General features: G+C 43.2%; 1 protein-coding gene across 2 annotated transcripts in view; it reads right to left on the bottom strand.

Moving 5' to 3' along the window:
• Nucleotides 1-21,264, bottom strand: part of dock4b (dedicator of cytokinesis 4b) — a gene marked incomplete at both ends in the record, with an annotated part of 311,706 nt that overhangs the window by 185,495 nt on the left and 104,947 nt on the right. For both annotated transcript variants that reach the window (XM_080753915.1, XM_080753916.1), the window contains 3 exons: nucleotides 14,566-14,650; nucleotides 19,140-19,288; nucleotides 20,604-20,700. In XM_080753915.1, the coding sequence (XP_080610041.1) occupies nucleotides 14,566-14,650; nucleotides 19,140-19,288; nucleotides 20,604-20,700 (331 nt within the window). The remainder of the gene's footprint in view (nucleotides 1-14,565; nucleotides 14,651-19,139; nucleotides 19,289-20,603; nucleotides 20,701-21,264) is intronic.

Raw genomic sequence — 21,264 nt, 5'->3', positions numbered from 1 at the left:
AACATTTTTTTTTTTGTCATTTTACAGTCGGCTTCAATTCTTAATGGGTTAATGGCAATGCTCTTCTGTGCCAGGAGGGCGGGTAGTGGCAACGTGCACGCAGAAGTGAAATCCAATGAGACTGTGGGGGCGACGAAATACTCCACCAAATCCACTTAAATACTGAATCCTCTAAAAGGCCTGAGAGAACCCAGCAGGTGGTGGTTGGCTGCTGAATCCCGGGACAATTTGAGCCTTCACGTCCCATTACTTGGTTTCAGGAAGAAAAGGGACCAATTTACTGTCTTCAGCTCAGCGGAACAGCAGTCAACTTGGGACCTCTCCTGTCAAACACAAGTAATAAAACCCCCAATTTGACGGAATTTGTCAGGAGGACGTCCCCCTGAGGCACGTTTGAGTCTATATTTTTACTATTCTGAGCATACAACTGATAAAGGTGGTGTATTAAAGTGACATTACTTTGTTAATGTTAGTGTTTAATAGCTCTATATTCTGATAATCATTGATATTCATGGGTTGCATTTGTAGTCCTACACCAGCCATGTTGAGGACCAACACAGGTGTTCTGATTGGCATATTACTTCCATGCCAATCAAACAAATTGAAAAACCTGTGTTGGTCCTCAACATGGACGTTTAGGACTACAAATGCAACCCATGAATAGTGCTTTTGCTCAGTAACAGGGGTCTCCCTGTCTCTGCAGCTTTCTATTAAATAGAAAATATATGTTTACGTTGCGATACCAATTTCATCCAATCAGGAGAGAGAACTCAAGAAAAACAAGTGAAATTGGAAGTAATAAACAAAAAAGTAAAAAAAAAAAAAAAAAGCGAAGCTTATAAATATTGGTTCCATCTCCTGATTAGAAGACTGGATTTGTTTTCCTTCTGAACGGACATATAAAGCACATAATGGACAAAATTTACATTTGAGCATTTGTCGAATGAAACACTTCCATTTGCATATGCACTTATTTTACAATTTTCAAAGACACATGCACACGTGCGCGCACACACACACACACACGCGCGCGCACGTGCTAATAAACATGGTAGCAAGGCCCTTGATACAAGCTCTGCATATTATTTTCCATTCAGCAGCAGAGATGGGGACATGTTTTAGAAGCAGCGTGTTTCCTTTATGTTGCTCTAAATCTAATTTGTTTCACATCACATGCTTTCTGCTCCAAGGATGAGACATTATATACTGTGCGCGCGCACGCCACACACACACACACACACACACACACACACACACACACACACACACACACACACACACACACACACACACACACACACACACACACACACACACACACACACACACACACACACACACACACACACACACACACACACAAGGCGACTAATGCATTCCATATGCACATAGTGTTTCCTACATCCTTCCCAAGTGGCGGAACACAGTGCTTTGCAAGTAACTGCATTTATTTAATGTCTACATTTATTTATCTATTCAGGGAAGACTATTGACAGGGGGACCTCATTCAGCCCTTCTTTGACTATGCTAACACCTCCTGGTACTCCAACATCAAAATCACTGAAGACTAAGCTCCAAAACTGCCAATACAAACTGATTAGACTAGTTCTCGACCTGCCGGGGCCCATGACCCACCTTTTTCCCCACACATTTTGCTAGCCTAAGATGGCTTTTACATTTGATTTGCTTACCTTAATAAACATTGTCATAAATACTTTATGGTTCCTGTCGCTAGTTTAAAGCCTCGTTTCAATCACCATGATAAGTGTTTTGTGAAAATACAGTCCAATTTATGTTATAATTGATGTTAAAGCAGGGTATGCTGTAGGAGGGGCTTGTGATCATAGGCTTGTGATGATTCTTCTTCGTGTGCTTTATTTTCGGCAAGCTCAAGATTATGTCCCAACTCCCAAGTATCCTTGCGGTTGCATGTGATGATGTGACCGTTGGCAGCCAATAGCATTCCAATTGGGTACCAGTAAACAATGATGGCAACACCCAAGGGCAAAAAAAAGCTTAATTTTCACAGCATAGAAACCCACCGTCCATATTTTTTACGGTTTATGCTTAGCAGGCATGCCTGTACAACATTCAGGGAACATCTCCGAACACAGAGCCCTTAAACGCCAAGTTAAACTGTATTCCATTTGTTGCAATACATGGTTAAATCTATTTTGACGTGAGTGTTCCTGACTAAATTGTTTTTTAACAAATCAATAATACTTAATTGTTAGTTCAAGTGTGGACCTCAGGGGTACTCTGGTCAGTGAAGTATATAGGGCTTGAGTGTGTAACAAAATACAGTACACTACAATACAGCATGAAATCACCCATCTATGCCCCTAATTAAAAGCTATGATAAAATCTATGTACGCAAATTAAACCATAGAGATGTATATCTGTGTATTAGCCACACACACACACTCACAGCCACGACACAAGGTAGGGAATTATGCAGATGACTGCACGTTTTAAAAAGAGATAGACTCTTACTAATCCTGTTGTCTGCCCAAAAAAGACAGGGACCGTTGGCTGAACTGAGCAAGCAGGCGGTACACACACACACACACACACACACACACACACACACACACACACACAGAACGCCAGATGGTCACAACCCGTGCCAAAACATGCCCTGCATTCATTTAAGGAGAAGGAAGGAAAGAGAGATGAGAAGGAGGCAAGTAAGGACATAGGAAAGCGAAGAGGATAGGAAAAAGAAATTGTCCAATAGTGTACTACAAATTTGCCAAATGTAATGGCAAATTCTTAAAATTTGGTGAAGATAGTGAGTTATACTATAGTTGTGTGCGTGCGTGTGTTTAGTTACAATTTTTAACTTTTATTGCTCTTGCTAATCACTGTATGTGTGGAGTGCGGTAGACCTCACTGTAGCTCATTAAATACTCAAAACGCGCAACCAAACTGCTCCTTTCAAAGAGACCATCAAAGAGGTTTGTTTTACGAAAATGCTGGGAGTTTTCTGGTGCAAGAGTCCTTTTTTCATCTTTCTTTTTTTTTTCTAAGAGAGTGGGAAGTCTGTCGTAAATAATTTTCATAGTTTCCAAGAGGAGCGCCGTTGGAACCTGTCTTTATTTACAATGAACTAAGCTGAGATGGAGAAAGTGTAGGAGAGACAGACAGCAGGAAAGCTGAAAGGGGAGACAGAGATAGGAGAGACAGACAGTAGAAAAGCTGAGAGGGAGGAAGTGTAGGAGAGACAGACAACAGGAAAGCTGAGAGGGGAGAGTGAGGGGGGACAGACAGTAGGATAGCTGAGAGTGAGACAGTGTAGGGGAGACAAAGTAGGAAAGCTGAGAGGGATACTGCACAAAGGGGAGTTGTGAGAGGGCTCGGACTAGTACAGCCTTTTGGTTCCAGGAGAGGCCTTAAACACTGAGGTCCTTTTAAGATACAGTTGGAACGGAAACATGGGACAATAATAGACACAAACCCACAGCCTATAACCAACTATAAAATTCATACACTATGGATGAACACAATGTCAGGAGCTTGGTATCCGGATTTTCACAACAATTAAAAAAAAGGGGGGGCCTGCGCGGCGTACGGTCATCCGTCGTGGAGCAGCAGGTTTCAGTCATGAAAAGGGAAATTGAAACTTGAACCTGGAATATAAAATAAGGCATCAAAGCGTGGAGCCTCCACACCAACCGACTCTGTCATTTGTTTTTATAGAACTCGCTTACGTAACAGGGGATCAGCTCCTGGTTCAGTTCAGAATGACTAGGCATTCGTGGCACTATAATAAGCCGTAGTATTTCATTAGTGGTTCAGTGGTAGACTGTAATCGAAGCCGCTCGAGGGGTTGAAGTGTGTGTGTGTGTGTGTGTGTGTGTGTGTGTGTGTGTGGGGGGGGGGGGTTATATGACAGCTACAGCATGACTAGACGCCAAGGACAGACATGACAGCTCCAAAACAATGCTGGAATGTCCGAAATAAACAGCTTTGGTGCGAGAGGAGAGGAGAGGAGAGGTGGAGAGGAGAGGAGAGGAGAGGAGAGGAGAGGAGAACAGGGTTGGTGAGAGTTAACCCATTTAGGCCTAGAACTATTGACTGCTTTAGCTATTGAGAAATAGCAGATCTACAAGCGGCACCGAGTGCCGTGCTGCGAGCTTGTAGATCTGCTATTTTTGAAAAAGTCGTGAAAATGTGTGCAAATCTTTGACTATATGTATTTTCCAAGTGAACGTTTGTAACTCAAATTTTGCTTCTGGGGGGTCCCTGGAACTAAATATTTTGAGATGGGGGTCTGTGGCCAAATAAATATCATTTTGGGGGTCCTTCAAATGAAAAGGTTTGAGAACCACTGACAACATAATCTCTCAAGAACAGACTAACTGAGCTCCATTTAAGTGAAAAGGACCTTTTCTTTGACGATGGCTATAGCCAGATTGCTGACAACATAGAAACAGGTTTTTTCCAAAAAACCTTAGGATTCAAAAGACACTTATAGAATCGGCCAACATTCTAATTTTCACGATTTTTCAAAAATAGCAGATCTACAAGCTCGCCGCGCTGTGAGCTTGTATATCTGCTATTTTTCAATAGTTAAAGCATAAAATAATGATACACAATATAGTGTACCCGTTCTGAAGAGGAACAGTGTTGGAATCGTGTGTCCAACGATGTTATCATTGCTCAGCCGGTAATGTTTTCAAGCATGTTGTTCCAGAGAGCAGCGTGAAGCAGCAGCGCCAGGTGGAGTGACAGCCTAAATGCCCCTCTCTGTGGGGGAGGGGAGAGGAGAGTCCTGCAGGGTGCATCCCTCCCAACAGTCACATAAACAGCATCCTCTGTGCCTCCCCAACCACTCTACCGTGACCCCAATTTTGGGCATACACGTATCAAGGAAAACATTGCATTTTATCGAAAATAGACCACTGGCACTGGGTGAAAAGAGAGATAATCTGACATATACTGGTAGAGTATATCACAGTTTATTTACAGATATACTGGGCATATACCGACATTATTGGGTATATACCTTTTTAGGGATATTCTGGCATATTCCTCTGTATTCAGTGATAATCAGTGATATACTGCCCCCACCTAGACAAAGGCACACCAGGGGGTCTGGTTCATTCCTTTGACCTACAAATTGACTATTTGTTTAAAGAAAGGGGAGGAGGGCAAACAGCCCCCCTCCCAAAGAGACACATTTTAGTTTGCCTTGTATAAAGGGCTTAATTTGCCTTAACTCACATTTTCAAGTAATTACAATGTTGTAAAAAGTAGAAACTTGCAATCTCATGTACTATAATGACATTCAATGATGACTAATTAGAAACAGTTGTATGATACAATACGTCTTTATTTTTGAACATCATAAGAGATACAGTATAGTATTGTACAGTATTGTATAGTACAGGAATGGCATGCAAATTGACTGGAACCTCATTTGGTCTAAGTCAGGGGTCTTCAACGTTCTTCGTGCCTATAAATGCCTTCGAAGCGTCCCTGTTAAGTTATTTAACCACTTGAACCGTCAATACTTAATAAATTTGACCTTATACTCTGTACTTAGTTTGTTCTTTTTCTCCTCTACAACACACCTCTTTGCTGAAAATAGCCGATCTACAAGCTCACAATGTGTTGCATCATGACGCATTGTGAGCTTGTAGATCGGCTATTTATTTCAAAGTCTACTGTACATAAAACAGAAGCTGTTTCTGATCTGGGTTCAGACAACACCATGACCAACACCAAGTACAGTAGCTCAGACCAGGCAGTTCCTTTATTCTGTCTTAACCAATCACGTTCCTTATCAGTGTGAAAATGTGACCAATCAGGTTTCTTGCTTCAACCTTTTGAATTCAAACTGCCTTGCAGTCTGGCTCTCGGGCAGACAGTAGTACTGTACTGCTTGCTGAAGAAGACAGAGAGGAGAAGTGTTACCTAAATTAATGGATCATTTTCAAACTGTTTGGTAAGTTGCAACAAATATAATTCTATGTAAGTAGTCTATTATATGTTAGAGACAGGTAATAGTAGAGACATGTAACCATTTCTCAAAGCATAGCAGCGGTTTGTTTTGTTTAAGGGGGACAAACATTGTTGATTAGATTAGATTAAATTAGGTTGTATTGCTTGTTGTTCTCAACATCATATTGTCTGTATTTATCTAGTGACCATTTCTTTCAAACCGTGGACTGGCCTTTTTAACAACTTGTATGGGTTTTAACCACTTAAACATTGCATTGCATGTGGGTCAATTTTTTATTGTGTCTCTGCACCAAGTTAAGAAGAAAGTTAAGAACGTATTGGTGAATGAGGCCCATTGAGAGTAAGTTAAAAGGAACTGTTTGTAAGACCTTTGTGTTCCTGTAATAATTCTAATTTAACAAATTGTTTAACTCACTTAAGCTCTTTTAGACAGTTAGCAGATAGTGACCGTCCCCTTTGTCACTGCTAGGTGGGGGTGGGGTGACTTTACTGGGCCAGTCAACTAATGGTTCTCATTAACAGTGTCTGTCTGTTCTCCATATGACCTGTATGTGTCCACCAAATGCGAGGAGGCCTTTATGCTTAACTAACTTTGTGAATCATTCTCTTTGTTAAAGGAATCTGTAAGACGTTTGCACAACTAGGAAAACAACAAACACAAACTATCCCCACAAGAAAAGGTAACAATTTGTTCTATGTTGTTCTTTGCTGTATCACATATTGTAGTAAAAAGACACATTAGCTAGGTACATAGGATATTTGAATTGGGTGATAACACCTTTGAACTTTAAATAGATTGTGTTTGTAGATAAACAACGAAATAAATCCTAATTGCATTTTCCTTGTATTTTAAGCTGCCTGCAGGACCCATTTTGAGTCTTTGAAAAGGAGCCATCGACTGGACCAGCCAGAAAATGCTCTCCGCAAAAAGAAATTGACTATGTCAATGAATCACCGGCAGAGAAAGACCAAGGTAAGTTTGGAACTGTTTGTTTTTTGCTGTTGTTATTATGTTTTACATGTTGTATCAATGTAATAATGGTAATTAAATACATACAATTAATTGCTATTCTATGTTTTACAGTTGCTGACCACCAGGATTGCATATCTGGAGACAGATGAAGAAAGAGCTGTGTGGTCGCATGCATGCTGGGAGCTGATGTCAGACCAGGAGGATGCTGAAGTTGACTGGCGCGCGGTGTGGATCGTCTCACCTCCTCCGGAAAGAGATGCTCAACTCTCCGCTCTCTGCAACGTGCTCCAGGAGAGGAAAAAGAGTGACCCGCGATGGCTTCATCAACACCACCGCATGCACCGAGACGCACTGGGAGAGCACCGCCCATTCATGGCTCTCTTAAACAGTACCATGACTTAAATGGTTATGTTGTCCAGTTTGGACGGAGAGGAAATGGGGAGCGATATCAGCCAGTGATACACTGCACAGAACTGCTCATTTTTGTAATTATTGTCCCCTTTGTGGGAGCAGAACTGTTGTCAGTTCCCTTTTTTTTTACAATGTGTTGTTTCTTCTACAAATGTTTTCTGAATGCTGCATACTGTGAAGTTGAATATTAATCTGTTGCACATAGAACACACTGTGAAGATGTTTACAAAAGTTAAGTACAGTAGCCTACAGTACAGTAGCAACTACTGGAAAAAATATGCTGTTGGCGTATAGAATATGTCAAACTGTTTGCACATACATCTGAGGATGCTCTTTTCTTTTCCTGTTGCTCTTTTGCCTTTTGCACTCCTTTATTTTTTACGTCTTACTACTATTTACTATTTACACCTTTTTAGATTATTATTATTTTTAGATGTGGTTTGCTGTTATTATTTTGTTTTTTGATATATATGCGTTTTCATGTCAAGGATCCCCACAATTGTAATTGAAAACTGACACCATGTATGCATCATTTAAATATTTTGTAACGTTATGCTTTTCTGTTGTGTTTCTCAATAAAAACAATTTACCTGACTGATGCCTATTCGTTCATAAATTAATTCTATGTGACACAGTGCAACACATTATGAGCTTGTAGATCTGCTATTTTGCTATTTATTTTTAATTGGAATACTGAATAATGATTAACTAGAATATCACTTTGAGCTTGCTATTTAAAAAAAAAAATTGGAATACTGAATAATGATTAACTAGAATATAAATATACAATAATATACAATATATATAATATATAATGGACCCCCCCCCCCCCATAAACCCCCCCCCTCCACGAATACCCCCCCCCCCCCATACCCCCCCAACCCCCCCCCCCCTCCACGAATACCCCCCCCCCCCCCCCCATAACCCCCCCCCAGTGTGGAGAGGTGGGGGGGGGGGGGGGCCCACACACACACACACACACACACAGATCACAGCCAATCACAGCTGGCTCAGTGCACATGCTCAGTGAAAATGCACACACAGATCACAGCCAATCACAGCTGGCTCAGTGCACATGCTCAGTGAAAATGCAGGTATAGGGAGGGGGAAAAAATCCCTCCCACCAGTGAGAAATCCTGGGACTTCTGAGGTGTGATTTCTGACAGCAGCCACAGCAGGGGTTCACGAATACTTAAGTAGTGGTACAAAACGGCTATATACCGAACTGAATACTCCTGAATATCTGGCTGAATACTCCTGATTATGCCGGTTTATTTACTGAATATACTGTCATAGAATGTAGTATACCGGCCCGATAATCTATCTTTTCACCCAGTGTGGGAGACAATCGGTTGTGGACGGTCCAGTACGATACCTTTATTTTTCTGTGTGTACTTCCGTGTCATTTAACTCTGTTAGGAACCTTCTTAATTCAAAGAAAACTACTTTCAATGCACCCCTGGGCTTCCTCCATGCTTCCATCAGCTCTCCCTTTCATCCCTCGCTTCACCATCTCCTCCTATCTATAAGCCTGCTTTTATGCTCCTGTTAAGCTGCAGAGGAAAGGAGACGTCCCTTACACAAATGAGAAGTGAGGTGTGTAATTGAGTGTTCTTGTGGCGCGCGTGCGTGTGCACGTGAATGTGCATGCAGTATGTTTACAGTACAGTATAGTGTGCATGTGGATGTCATGGACGTGAGGAAATGAGTGTAATTGAGCATGTGAGCCCATGTACAGTATATTAACACTTTGCTAGCCGAAATAGAATGGCTTGTTGTAGATAAGCCGTGAAATTTCTATTATTATATTATGATCTGAACCGCATTCATTTTACCAGACAGACATCCAGCGCTATATCACGTGGTCTTCATCCCCCATTACCATACCGCGATCCCCGTTGTATACTCACCACAGTTCCCAGTGAAATTCTTCAATCTGCATTGGCTTAGAGTGGGGGTTTCGGCCGACGCATCTTATCGCGTGCGCGATCCGTTCACGTAAATGTAGGCTCAAATAATCCACGGATGACTCAAGAGTAGATATGAGCATTTTCGCTCGCATAGCCCCTAGCACTACTGCTATACTAGCACAAACGTATAAACAGAAAATGGGTGGCTGCTGGGAAGCCTCTGGAAGGAATGGACCTGACGTCACTTCTGCTTCATGTCAGACGAGCCATGCGCTATTGATGGACGAGTGGTGACTAGGGAAGGTTAGACGATCGCCGATTTTCGGATAAAAATCATTTATTTCGTTTTTAATGACCCAGTACGGTAAAAGACGGCGCGGCTGAGACTCCTTGCTCAGATGTCCGGTATATTCCGGTTTTTAATATTAAGGGGCTCCCCGTGGCTTGCAAAGTGTTAAAAAGTATTTCCAGAAGTTGGGGTTCGGGTAGCTCTGGTCCATAGCGTTAGAGGAGTTCTCCCTAACGCTATGTTCCTCTACCTCCCAAATCCTTGGCAAATCCGGAAAGACCCGTCGTCTGGTCCGAAATAACAAAAACTGTTTCGCCCCTCGCCAAACCAAAGGTATCAGTGGACAGTTGAAAGCTTACTCTACTTAGTGGACGCGGTCTGAGCCCCCCACCACACGATTAAAATACATTTCTAGGGCAAAATGAAAAATATTCTACCGGATGGAGACTCCATTTCTTCTAGTTTTTCACTATTTGTCGTCGCCATCAAGGTGCCAACTCACTACTGCCGTGCAGGTCAGAGGACCGAATTACATAGAGCATTAGGGTCTCATACATTGGTTGTTATTCAGCTCTGTGACGTTGGAAGCGCTATTTCGTAAAAACAGGCTTCAACCAGGAAGAGTGTCTCCATCCAGTAGAATATTTTTCATTTTGCCCTAGAAATGTATTTTAATCGTGTGGTGGGGGGCTCAGACCGCGTCCACTAAGTAGAGTAAGCTTTCAACTGTCCACTGATACCATTGGTTTGGTGAGGGGCGAAATAGTTTTTGTTATTTTCGGACCAGACGACGGGTCTTTCCGGATTTGCCAAGGATTTGGGAGGTAGAGGAACATAGCGTTAGGGAGAACTCCACTAACGCTATGGACCAGAGCTAGGGTTATGGTTAATATCTAGGCATTTAGAGGTTCGGTTTAAGGAATCATACCGATCCAGTCTTTGTTGCACGCCGGTGTCGACAATAAGCTGATCTTGAGCTTGCAGATCAGCTATTCTCAGTTATAATGGCTGCAGGAATCGGGTTTACTTAAAAAATGGCAAAGAAATGGGTATAAAATCGCTAATCCTAAAATGACGATGTCCTCACAAGTATAGTATTAAAATGTGTACTGTATGTGTGTGTGCACATGTACCTTTTCATCCATTCAACCTCTGTATTGATAACGGCACTAAGGAGGCTCTTTCAACTTGACCCTGCCAGACCCAAGCAGTCCATCGCTGCCGTCTGATCCGCCCGCGTCAATGAACTCTCTGCGCCGGTATCTCCATCCCGGCCCGCTCGCTCCTTCTCCCTTCCCGTCTCACACTCTCTCAATGGGATATAACCCTGGCATTAAAGCGAAGACAGCGCTGCTCCTAAGAGACTAAGAGGTGCCAAGCCGGAGAGCTAATTTAAGACTTCAGAAAAGTTTTTTGAGGGGTAAAAAGCCCACTTCAAAGACACTGGCGTGGTGTGAGGAGAGTGGAGTTAAGAGAGAGTAGAAGAAGGTGGGATCTTTTACGCACCGCCTGTGCGTGAGGTGGCGTTTTGTACTGCATGGCTCTGTAGGAGGCAAGCCGTCTAGAAATGGATCTGGGAGAGTCTGCCTGTCCATTGCGCGAGGCGTTGTGAGCTTGTATATCTGCTATTTTTGGCTAAAGTTCTCAAAATATGGTCACTAGGGTTCATGTCACACTTTGGATTCATGTCAATTTGTGTTTTCAGATATTTAACCACTTTCACTCTGTACTTAATCTGCTCCTTTTCCCCTCTACACCAAACCTCTTTGCCGAAAATGGCAGATCTACAAGCTCACAACGCTTTTTGGCTAAAGTTCTCAGAATATGGACACTAGGGTTCAGGTGGTTAATATAAAAAAGGAGAAAAAAAGTCTCCATCACACAAAGATTTGGAGGACCCCCTGTAGTAACACTGAGGACCCCCTGTTGAAGACCCTTGCACTAAACCTTGCATGGATGGTTTCCTCCAGGGTCAATGTAATCCACCTTGTAAAGCACTTTGGATAAGGGAGCTAAATAAATGCACCATTTACCATTGTACAGGCTGTGCACTAAAGTAAGCAGGTTGCATGTTTACCCTTCCTCCCGACACGCACGCACGCACGCACGCACGCACGCACGCACGCACGCACGCACGCACGCACGCACGCACGCACGCACGCACGCACGCACGCACGCACGCACGCACGCACGCACGCACGCACGCACGCACGCACGCACGCACACACACACACACACACACACACACACACACACACACACACACACACACACACACACACACACACACACACACACACACACACACACACACACACACACACACACACACACACACACACACACACACACACACACACACACACACACACATTAGGTAGGCACAGACGAGGCAAACATCCACTATAGGCTTACGAAACCGTACACACACGCGCTGGATAAGCTCCATCTAATTTCAATTAAGCCGCACGACAAGTGGAAAACAAAGAGGTCGTTTTCCACAAACAAACGCCACAGAGAGTATTAGCGATCTAATATGTGCTGCTGGAGGCGGTGTGTGCGTGTGCGTGTGTGAGTGTTTGTATCCATAGGAACGGTGCATGTGAGGGATTAATCTTCCTGGTCCTGGTACAGGTGAATGACAGTTATTTTGGTCTGACTGTGGTTCTGGGCAGTGGCTCTCAAACGTGTTTCACGTCAAAGGACCATACGTTGGTGTGCGTGCGTGCGTGCATGCATGCAAGTACGTATCTGGGCTATAGGCACATTTAAACAGTTTTTGTGTTTCCGTCTTTGTGTTTTACTTTATTCATGTCCAAAAACGGCACAATTTTTTTCAAGATCTCCCTCGATGGCGATTGGTTTAAAAACGGATGCTCTCTACCTTCTTTTGAATCTCCTCTTATTAAACTTCATATAGATACTATGGATCATAATTATGCGTTATTGTTCTACATTGTTATCGTTATGGTTAAATGTCATGTTCATACCTTTGTGGGGTGTGTGTGTGTGCGTGCGTGCGTGTGTGTGTGTGCACGCACACATCTAATACAATCCTCTCCGTGCTGTGTCAGGCCAGAGATCTGGTTGTCATGGTAACAGCAGAAGGGGCATGGGGGGGAAAAACGACAGATGCGGCGAACAACCCACAAGGACCACGAAGAGGGAGGCAGAGAAAAGAACATGTTGTATGTATATAAAACAAATTCCTTATTCTTTATTCCAGTGGTTCTCAACCTTGAGAGCGTTTGCAGCCCACCCAATCTGACCACATATTAATGATATACTATGCCAGCAGTTTTCATTTGAAGTTCAGGAACATAGCTAGCTAAATGTGGCATTAAAAAATGACAAATCAAATATTTTAATTACAATGAAATGAAGTTGATTTGATTTATTTTTTATTTTTTAGGGTAACTGTTGTATAATCGCAATATTACACTACACTTTAGGGTGTGTGTTATCGTTATTATTGGCACTTCTGCGCTGCCTACGGAACCCGCTTTCGGCTCGCACTTAAATACTGCTGCTTGTGTCTGTTCAGTGGTGTCTGTTCAGTCGTCAGTATGTCCCTTGGATTGCTCTGGTCTAGTTCCACAATGCTGACACAGTTTCGGCCGGCATTGCTCACATTCCATTCGGGTTCCCCCACTTTCTAGTATGTCTGTTCTGGGTCCAGGCCTCTCAAATGTAAATTTGAGTGCAGAGTGATCCGTTAATAGTTCGCAAAAGTCAGAATGAATAACTTGGTGCCTTTTGAGCGTATTTGAGCCCTACTTCACTGTACAACATTGTTGACCAAAATTATATCAATAGGCTATTTTAACTTTTTCGCCGCCGTTGACGGTGAGGATTGTCATTGAAAGGGTTAATACCATGGCGCCGTTGACGGTGAGGACTGTGAATCTTACTGTATATACAGTAAAGATATTATTACTTACTTAATGTCGCTCCGGTCCCGCTCGCATCGGTAATGTCGGCGATTTGTTTACAACGCACGTTGGGCGTGCACGCGAAGTGAAGCTCCTCAATGTTAAGTCAATGGCGAGGCCCATAAAGAAACTTCATTTAAACAAAATAGCCATTTTGAGACATTTTGCAGCAGATCTAAATGTAAACAAGGCAAAAGGCAGGGCGCAGCCATCTTCATCTTCTTGTCGCACACTGTCATGTGACTAGATGACGTAATCGTTGCCGTCAAGTGATAATCCAAAAAAACAAAAACAACCCCCTTCCGGCCCTTCAAAATAATAGCGGCGGCCGACGGAGGAAACGACGTGGCGCCGAGGCACCAAGCAACCTTCAGATTAAGAGGCAGCAGATGTGTTAAAATATAGGAATCGTTTAAAGGGAAACGTTAAGGTATCGGACCGTTACAAGGGAATCGTTCCTTATCGTTTTTTATGTTTAAATGCAATGTGCAGGACTGCCTGGTATGGCAATCGTCAAACGTCGCTTCAGGTCAGGGGGAAGACGTTTCCTTGAGGAACTCCATGTAATCGATGACACAAAAAACAAACAGGGAGGATCTTGCACACAGGTGTGGTGTGTTAATCGTCAAGTGGAAAAGACACCTTTGTGATATGAACCGTTAACTCAGTTACTGCCAAATTAAATATGCCTTCTAATGGCATTATTGCCATAAAATCTCCATAGACTCCCATGTAATTTATAGTGCACAGATCATGCACGCCCATGCACAGATCATGCACCATGTTTGTGCAGGCTGTTCACAGCTTTCAAACAAAAAAAAAAGATTGGAAATCCGTTCAGGCATTCTTGAGATAATAGCCATTATGTTTTACATTATGTAAGCAAAGATGGCTGCCCTGTATGAAAGACGGGGTTGTATGGGGGGTGGAACATGCAAAATCGCGATTGAAATCATGTTTACTAGATTTAATGGGGTCCAAAAATAAAATTAAAAAAAAAAAACGAAAAAAAAGTGAGATAGTTGATCTGAAAGTCGTTTGGCACTGTATGAGTTAAAAAGAAAAAGAAAAAGAAAAACATACCAGTCTGTATAGTTCAGTGACACTGATCTCATCTGGGTCCACCATGCTGAACTCTCTCCTGGGGACCAGGTCCAGACACAGGTGCCTGTAACACACAAACATTATATGAATGTCAGAAAATCTATGGCCGACAAGCCTCTCCCCTCTTCCCTTCATCGTCACCAGTGGTGTGTAAAGCGCATTTATTTAAGTACTGTACTTAAGTACAATTTTGAGATATTTGTACTTAATTGAGTACCAGTATTTCCAATTTCCAATACTTCTACTTCTACTCCACTACATCTTGGACCTAAATATTGTACTTTTACTCCACTACCATTATTTGAAAACTTATGTTACTAGTTACTTTGAAGATGTTGATTATTATTACAAAACATACATTAACAACTTCAGCCCTATGTACATTTCGGCCATTTGAAAATAGCCAATCTACAAGCTCAGAATATGTCGCGATGCGACACATTGTGAATTCAAAAGAGTTGTATACATTTGAAAACTTTAAATGGGACATTCTGCATAATGAGTACTTTTACTGAAGATGTTGATTATTATTACAAAACATACATTAACAACTTCAGCCCTATGTACATTTCGGCCATTTGAAAATAGCCAATCTACAAGCTCAGAATGTGTCGCGATGCGACGCATTGTGAATTCAAAAGAGTTGTATACATTTGAAAATTTTAAATGGGACATAATGCATAATGAGTACTTTTACTTTTGGTACTTTAAGTACATTTTGATGCCAATACGTTTTACTTTTACTCGAGTAAATGTAGAATTCTGGACTTTTACTTGTAACAGAGTATTTCTACATTGCAGTATTGACACTTTTACTTCAGTAAAACATTTGAGTACTTCTTCCACCACTGCTCGTCACCATCACTTCCTCCTCCTCCTCCAACTACCCATTACCCTCTTCTCTCCCTCTCCTACACCCAGGGACGGGCGGTGTCAGGGGGGGCCGCCACCGCAGTGGTCTCCGCAGTCAAGAGACAGACAGAGGCAGTCAAGCGTCCCCATGGCCAGGAGCACAAGCTCACTGTGATTGTGTGTGGAGAAAGAGATCGAGGCACGGGGAGAAAGTCAGCACGGCGTGCAAGAGAAAGTGAGAGAGAGAGATGGAAACTGAAACGGAGAGGATCAGAGGGAGATGGAGAGAGACAGAGGGGGGGGGGGGCAGCAATACGGCAGAGTGAAGTGTGTATTTCTTTGGTTGGGCTCCATCCCTGCGGTCAGAGACCATTGTCTGTTTGAGGCAGAGGAGATGTGATTGAGAGCAGAGCTTCGCCTACAGGGAGAACGCTTGACACTAAAACACACCGCAAGCGGGGGAGAGATACTGTTGTGTAGGCCGCGCGCAAGTGTGCGTGTGCTTGTGTGACATGTTGTGTCATCGTATTTTTTATTTATTTTTTATGTTTTTTATCCCACGTTTTTTGCAACCCATTTTACTCACCCGGTGACTACCTAACCTGTAGTCCTGGTTTCCGCTCTCCCCCTGCCGCGCCAGGGGACATTGGGGAGCACCCGGCTGGCTAGGGGGAGGTAGTATAGCAACCAGGACTACTGCATGTTTTTGTGTGAGGGCCTATGCCCAAGGAGACACGGGGAGAACATGCAAACTCACCACAGAAAGGCCCTATCGCCAACCCCACCTAGGGTGTGGGTGCTGATGACGCGGGTGGAGGAACACGCCCCCAACGCCCACAGCTTCCCCCGGCGGGAATCGAACCCAGGACCTTCTAGCTGTGCGGTGAAGTGCTAACCACTGCACCACCGTGCCCCTGTGTCATCGTATTTACGTGTTTGTATGCACATACTGGATGTATCCATTCCTGGTACGCAGTGTTTGTGTTGGTTCGGTCACGCGTGTAGACGCCTATCAGTATCTTCTTGAGCAGAGTCACGCCTCTCACTCGCACGGACATGCAACAATGTATTAAACAACTCTTAAGTTCACACCTAGACGTTTATAAACAATGTAGTGTCACACCAGTGACTCCACAAAGTGATTTAACAAAGGAATGAGCCTGTATACATATATAGACCATTAGACCATTGTCTGACCTGTTAACTCCTGTACTGTAGGTGTTAAGCGACGTGCGTGTGATGTCATTAAGATTGCGTCCCCCCAAACATTAACAATACAACACTGCTGGTACTGTACTGTATGTGTTACTCACTGTCAAGTCTCTCGCTCTCTCTAAGTCCATCTATCTTGTTACCGAGGACTCCCTACTGTCTAACCTCACTGTTACCTGTCTGATGAGAACGGGCAAGTGCTACAGTGTCTCGATTGTGTTTACTTTAATGGTCCTAAACAGGAATATGGCAAAGGATCCAAGCAGGGTTTCAGAGCAAACAAACCGAATGCAACAGGTTTACAGTAATCTCGTTACAGAATAGTGGAAAACTGGACTAACAATAAGCTGATGGCAAAAAATAAATAAATACAAATAAAAACTCTAAGCTTGGAAATCCACCATAGTTTCTGTAGTAAGCACTTATTGTAAGCCGTATACTTCATCCGACAATGTGATGCAATGCATTGTGAGCTAGTACATCAGCTATTTTACTTTCATCTATAATGGCATGCCCAAAATGGGGAAGCCAGGTTGAAAGTGTTTTTAAAAAAAGGAAAAGAAAAACAGCAGCATGGGAAAGTTAACTAGCACAGAGTGATTTCTGTTCTCCTGAGAATGGCCTAAAGGTACAGTAAGCCAACCTGCAGTAAACATTAAAACAGCACGAAGGCATAATTTACATACATTTCTTTCACATTCTGGGCTCGCAGGAATATTCAGAGCTTGGTTTGGGGCTGCCTGTCCCAAAAGAAGCTTGTGTACCTCAGACGAAGACAAAGGACCGTTCCACTGAAACATTAGTCAATGCAGTTAACAGTGTTTCTACACTGCACAGGAGAACACTATCGGGGTGGATTATCTGTGAATTTTATAGCATGGGAGGACAGGCCATAATAGGATGATCTATCGGTACTATCCCTACCGTCTACGTATTTCTCATATTTCGTCTCTCTCCTCAGAGTTTTCCGTGGCTCAGAATGGGCCTTTGGGGGTTGACTATGCATGGCTGGTCTGCTTAGCGACAGTAAAGGCAATGAGTCTGTGTTAGCTTACTTTACAGAAACCCATGTGTTTCCAGTTACGGTATTTCAAACAAAACAAATAAATATATTACAGTATGTTTGAAATCCCAATCAACAAAACTATATATATACCAATGCTACTCTTCTTTTGAAGTCTGCCACTAAACTTTGCAATTCTCTCTGAAAATCACAAACTATTCAATGAATAAACAAATGTCAGTACTTCTGTTTTGAATCTGACACAATGGGGGTGCCCGCTGGCCTACCGGTCCAGGCGCATACCACTTAGGCACTGCCACATAGGCATGGATGCCTGGTGGCGGCGCCGGGTCGATTCCCAATCCGGACGACTTTTGCCGTGTGTCACTCCCCATCTCTTTCCCCCGTTTCCTGTCAGTCTAGTGTGTCCTATCAATAAAGGCATAAAAGCCCCCAAAAAAAAAATTTCTGACATAATGAACCCATGCAGCATAAACGATCCCGATTTTTATACTGAAGGCTTTGGTAAGCTGCTCGCAGAGGCGTTTTTTTCAGACAGGGAACAATTGACGCACATAGTAATTAATTTTAAGTCAGAGGCGAGCTGGTAGGGAGGGAGTGATCAGACAGGCGACAAGCGGGCGCATTAAACTGCTGCAGTCATGCTTGTCTCACTCGGCCTGTGCCCGAGTTTAATTGTCTTGAACGTTTTTCTACGTGATACGGAGGGAAAGAGTGCTTGAATGTACTAAACTTGAAACAAGCTACTTAAACCCAGATCCCCAAGTTGTACTGGTGGGTGCTCACCTTTTTCCCTCTACCAAAGGGGTTGGGAAAAAGAATTCTCCGCCCATTATGGGCCGATGCATACTCCACTTTTAGAGCAGAGTTTAATTCCGTTCGGCTCTGTCCAAACTACAATATGATGTCATTCAGAGGTTTGGGGGGGGGAAGGTAGCGCCATTAAGTCGGCTGGTCGGTGCTGCCGAGACGTTGTGACTCCCCGAACGCAAGGGCTCATGTGATTAAACACATTCGAGGAGTGTTAATTTCAATTTTTATTCTCAATTCTCAATCATTTTGACTCTAGCGATTTCCCTTCTAGAAAGCCACTTCAAAAGTAACTAAGCACATTTACTTAAGTACTGCACTTTAATTGAGTATTTCCAATTTCCAATATTGTAATTTTACTCCACTACATTTATTTGAGAATTTTAGTTACTAGTTACTTTGCAGATATACATTATAATATTATAAAACATCAGTACATAAACCACTTTAGCTCACGCGCATTGTGAGCTTGTAGCTCTGCTATTAGCCTATTTTCAAACATTGTGTACTCTCAGCAAACGTTGATGCCAACACTTTCATACTTTTACTCAAGTACATTTTGAATTCCAGACTTTTACTTGTAACAGAGTATTTCTATATTGCAGTATTGATACTTTTACTTAAGACACCCCACCACACCACACCGTCCACTCACTCATTGCCCCAGTCCAGCCGTGCGGTGATGTGCTGCTTGACGTCTCTCATGCGGTCGTGGGTGAGGTGTCCGACCAGCACCTGCCTCCGGAGGTCCAGGATCTCGTTCATCACATGCCACAGCCTGTGGAACAGGTCCCCCTCGTTCTTCTGTTAGAGGAGAGGAGAGGAGAGAGATCAGGCTTTATTTCATTGGTAGACATGTGTCGATTTTAGTCATAGTCTTTATTTTTACTAATATTATAGTCATCTGTTTTAGTTTTAGTCTAATCTACAATATCACAACTTGAACAACTTGAACAAATGCCACTATAGAGGGTATGCTCGTGACATCATCATCATACCCAGAAGTTATGTGGAAGCACCTGCTGAGTGGCAAAAAAATACTTTCTGGCCCATACATCCAAACAGATAAGTCCTATCTGATTGCATTGAACGACATTAAAAGACGTTAAACTCACTTTGCCAATCACTTTGCCACTCGATATGCCATTCACTCTATTTTCACATTGGCCTGTTATAGCGCCACCAGCAGGTAGACTTTTGCGAAACACATTTTTGGAACACAATGCCTCAAATCATGCATGCAGCATCCAATTTCCGTGAAATACCTAATATTGGCGAAGAATACATGCCACCCTTTTCACATTGGCCTATTATAGCGCCACCAGGAAGATTGACCTGGTGGAGACCTGTACTTGGAAGAGCACTGCTTCTAGTTTTTATTTTGTTTTCGACTTTTCATCAATGAAAAAGGGTAGTAGACGATAATTTTTCGTCATAGTTTAGTCAACGAAATCAACATTCCACTCATTCTCTTGCATAATGACAACACTGCACTGATGCTTGTACCTGCATGGGTGAGTGACAAATAAACCCCCCTTGAGAGAGACTCCCAACAAGAGGAGATGAATTGAAAGCCCGATACGGGTTCGTTTCATGTCTGTGTGCGTCTGTCATCTGTGAATATTTCCCCCGCAGCCTCCACAGCTCACACTGCGAAGAGAGACTCTTCACAAAATGTTTTTATTTCTTTTTTTGCTGCAAATGATCCTCGGATTCCCGCTGCTTCTCTCTCCTCGTCAATTTATGCTCTTTGATCGGCGGGGCGTTCATCAGTGCGATGTAATCTGCACTACAGAATAGGCCTAATAGGCAACCAACACAATCAATTTGACTAATGAGTGTGTGTGGAAAGGCTTTCGGGCTGTTTGCTGCCCGGGAGTCGTACCAGGCCAAATTAATTCCCTTTAGCAGATAAACACACGAAGCTCAACTCTGTCAGTAGTTAATATTCAAGCGAGATCTGCCAGTGCCTGCGTACAATGATAGCCGATGCACCGATGTATTGTGAAACACAGAACAAACTGTATTTTTGCATTCTGTGTGTGTGTGTGTGTGTGTGTGTGTGTGTGTGTGTGTGTGTGTGTGTGTGTGTGTGTGTGTGTGTGTGTGTGTGTAGTACCACATAGAGTTGTTTCCACATGACTCCCCAGTCTCTCAGAGTGGAGGTCATCTCTGTGATGACAGAGTCTTCAGTCGGAATGACCGTCTCAAACTGCCTGTGGGTTGGACACGCACACACGCGTACACGCAAGCACGCACACACACGCACACACACACACACACACACACACACACACACACACACACACACACACACACACACACACACACACACACACACACACACACACACACACACACACACACACACACACACACACACACACACACACACACACACACACACACACACACGTACGTTCTGTATTAGAATAATTGACCTCTACAACTGATCCGAAATTTCCGCAGAACTCTGGGTCTGCAGCCTCCCAAAATCCTCCCGTGTATGCCCACTACTCTGCTCACTCTAATGCAATGGTTCTCAGACAGAGACTCTCTTATGGGGGTCCCTGGCTCAAAATCCTTAAAAATGGGGGGGTCTACAGGGCAAATATATAATCAATTTGGGGGACCTTGACGTGAAAACGTTTGAGAACCACTGCTCTAATTCCGGTTGCCACTCGTATTCAATTCAACACACTGGTGACGTCCTGCAAGGCACTCAAGGTCATTACCCTCGTGACCCTTAATGCTCATTCATACTTCAATTTTAGGTGAGT

The sequence above is a fragment of the Nannobrachium achirus genome (genome assembly GCF_963921795.1).
Source record: "Nannobrachium achirus genome assembly, chromosome: 23".
Taxonomy (NCBI): Eukaryota; Metazoa; Chordata; class Actinopteri; order Myctophiformes; family Myctophidae; genus Nannobrachium; species Nannobrachium achirus.
The sequence above is the reverse complement of the archived record's forward strand: the minus strand, read 5'-3'. Positions and strand labels throughout refer to the sequence as shown.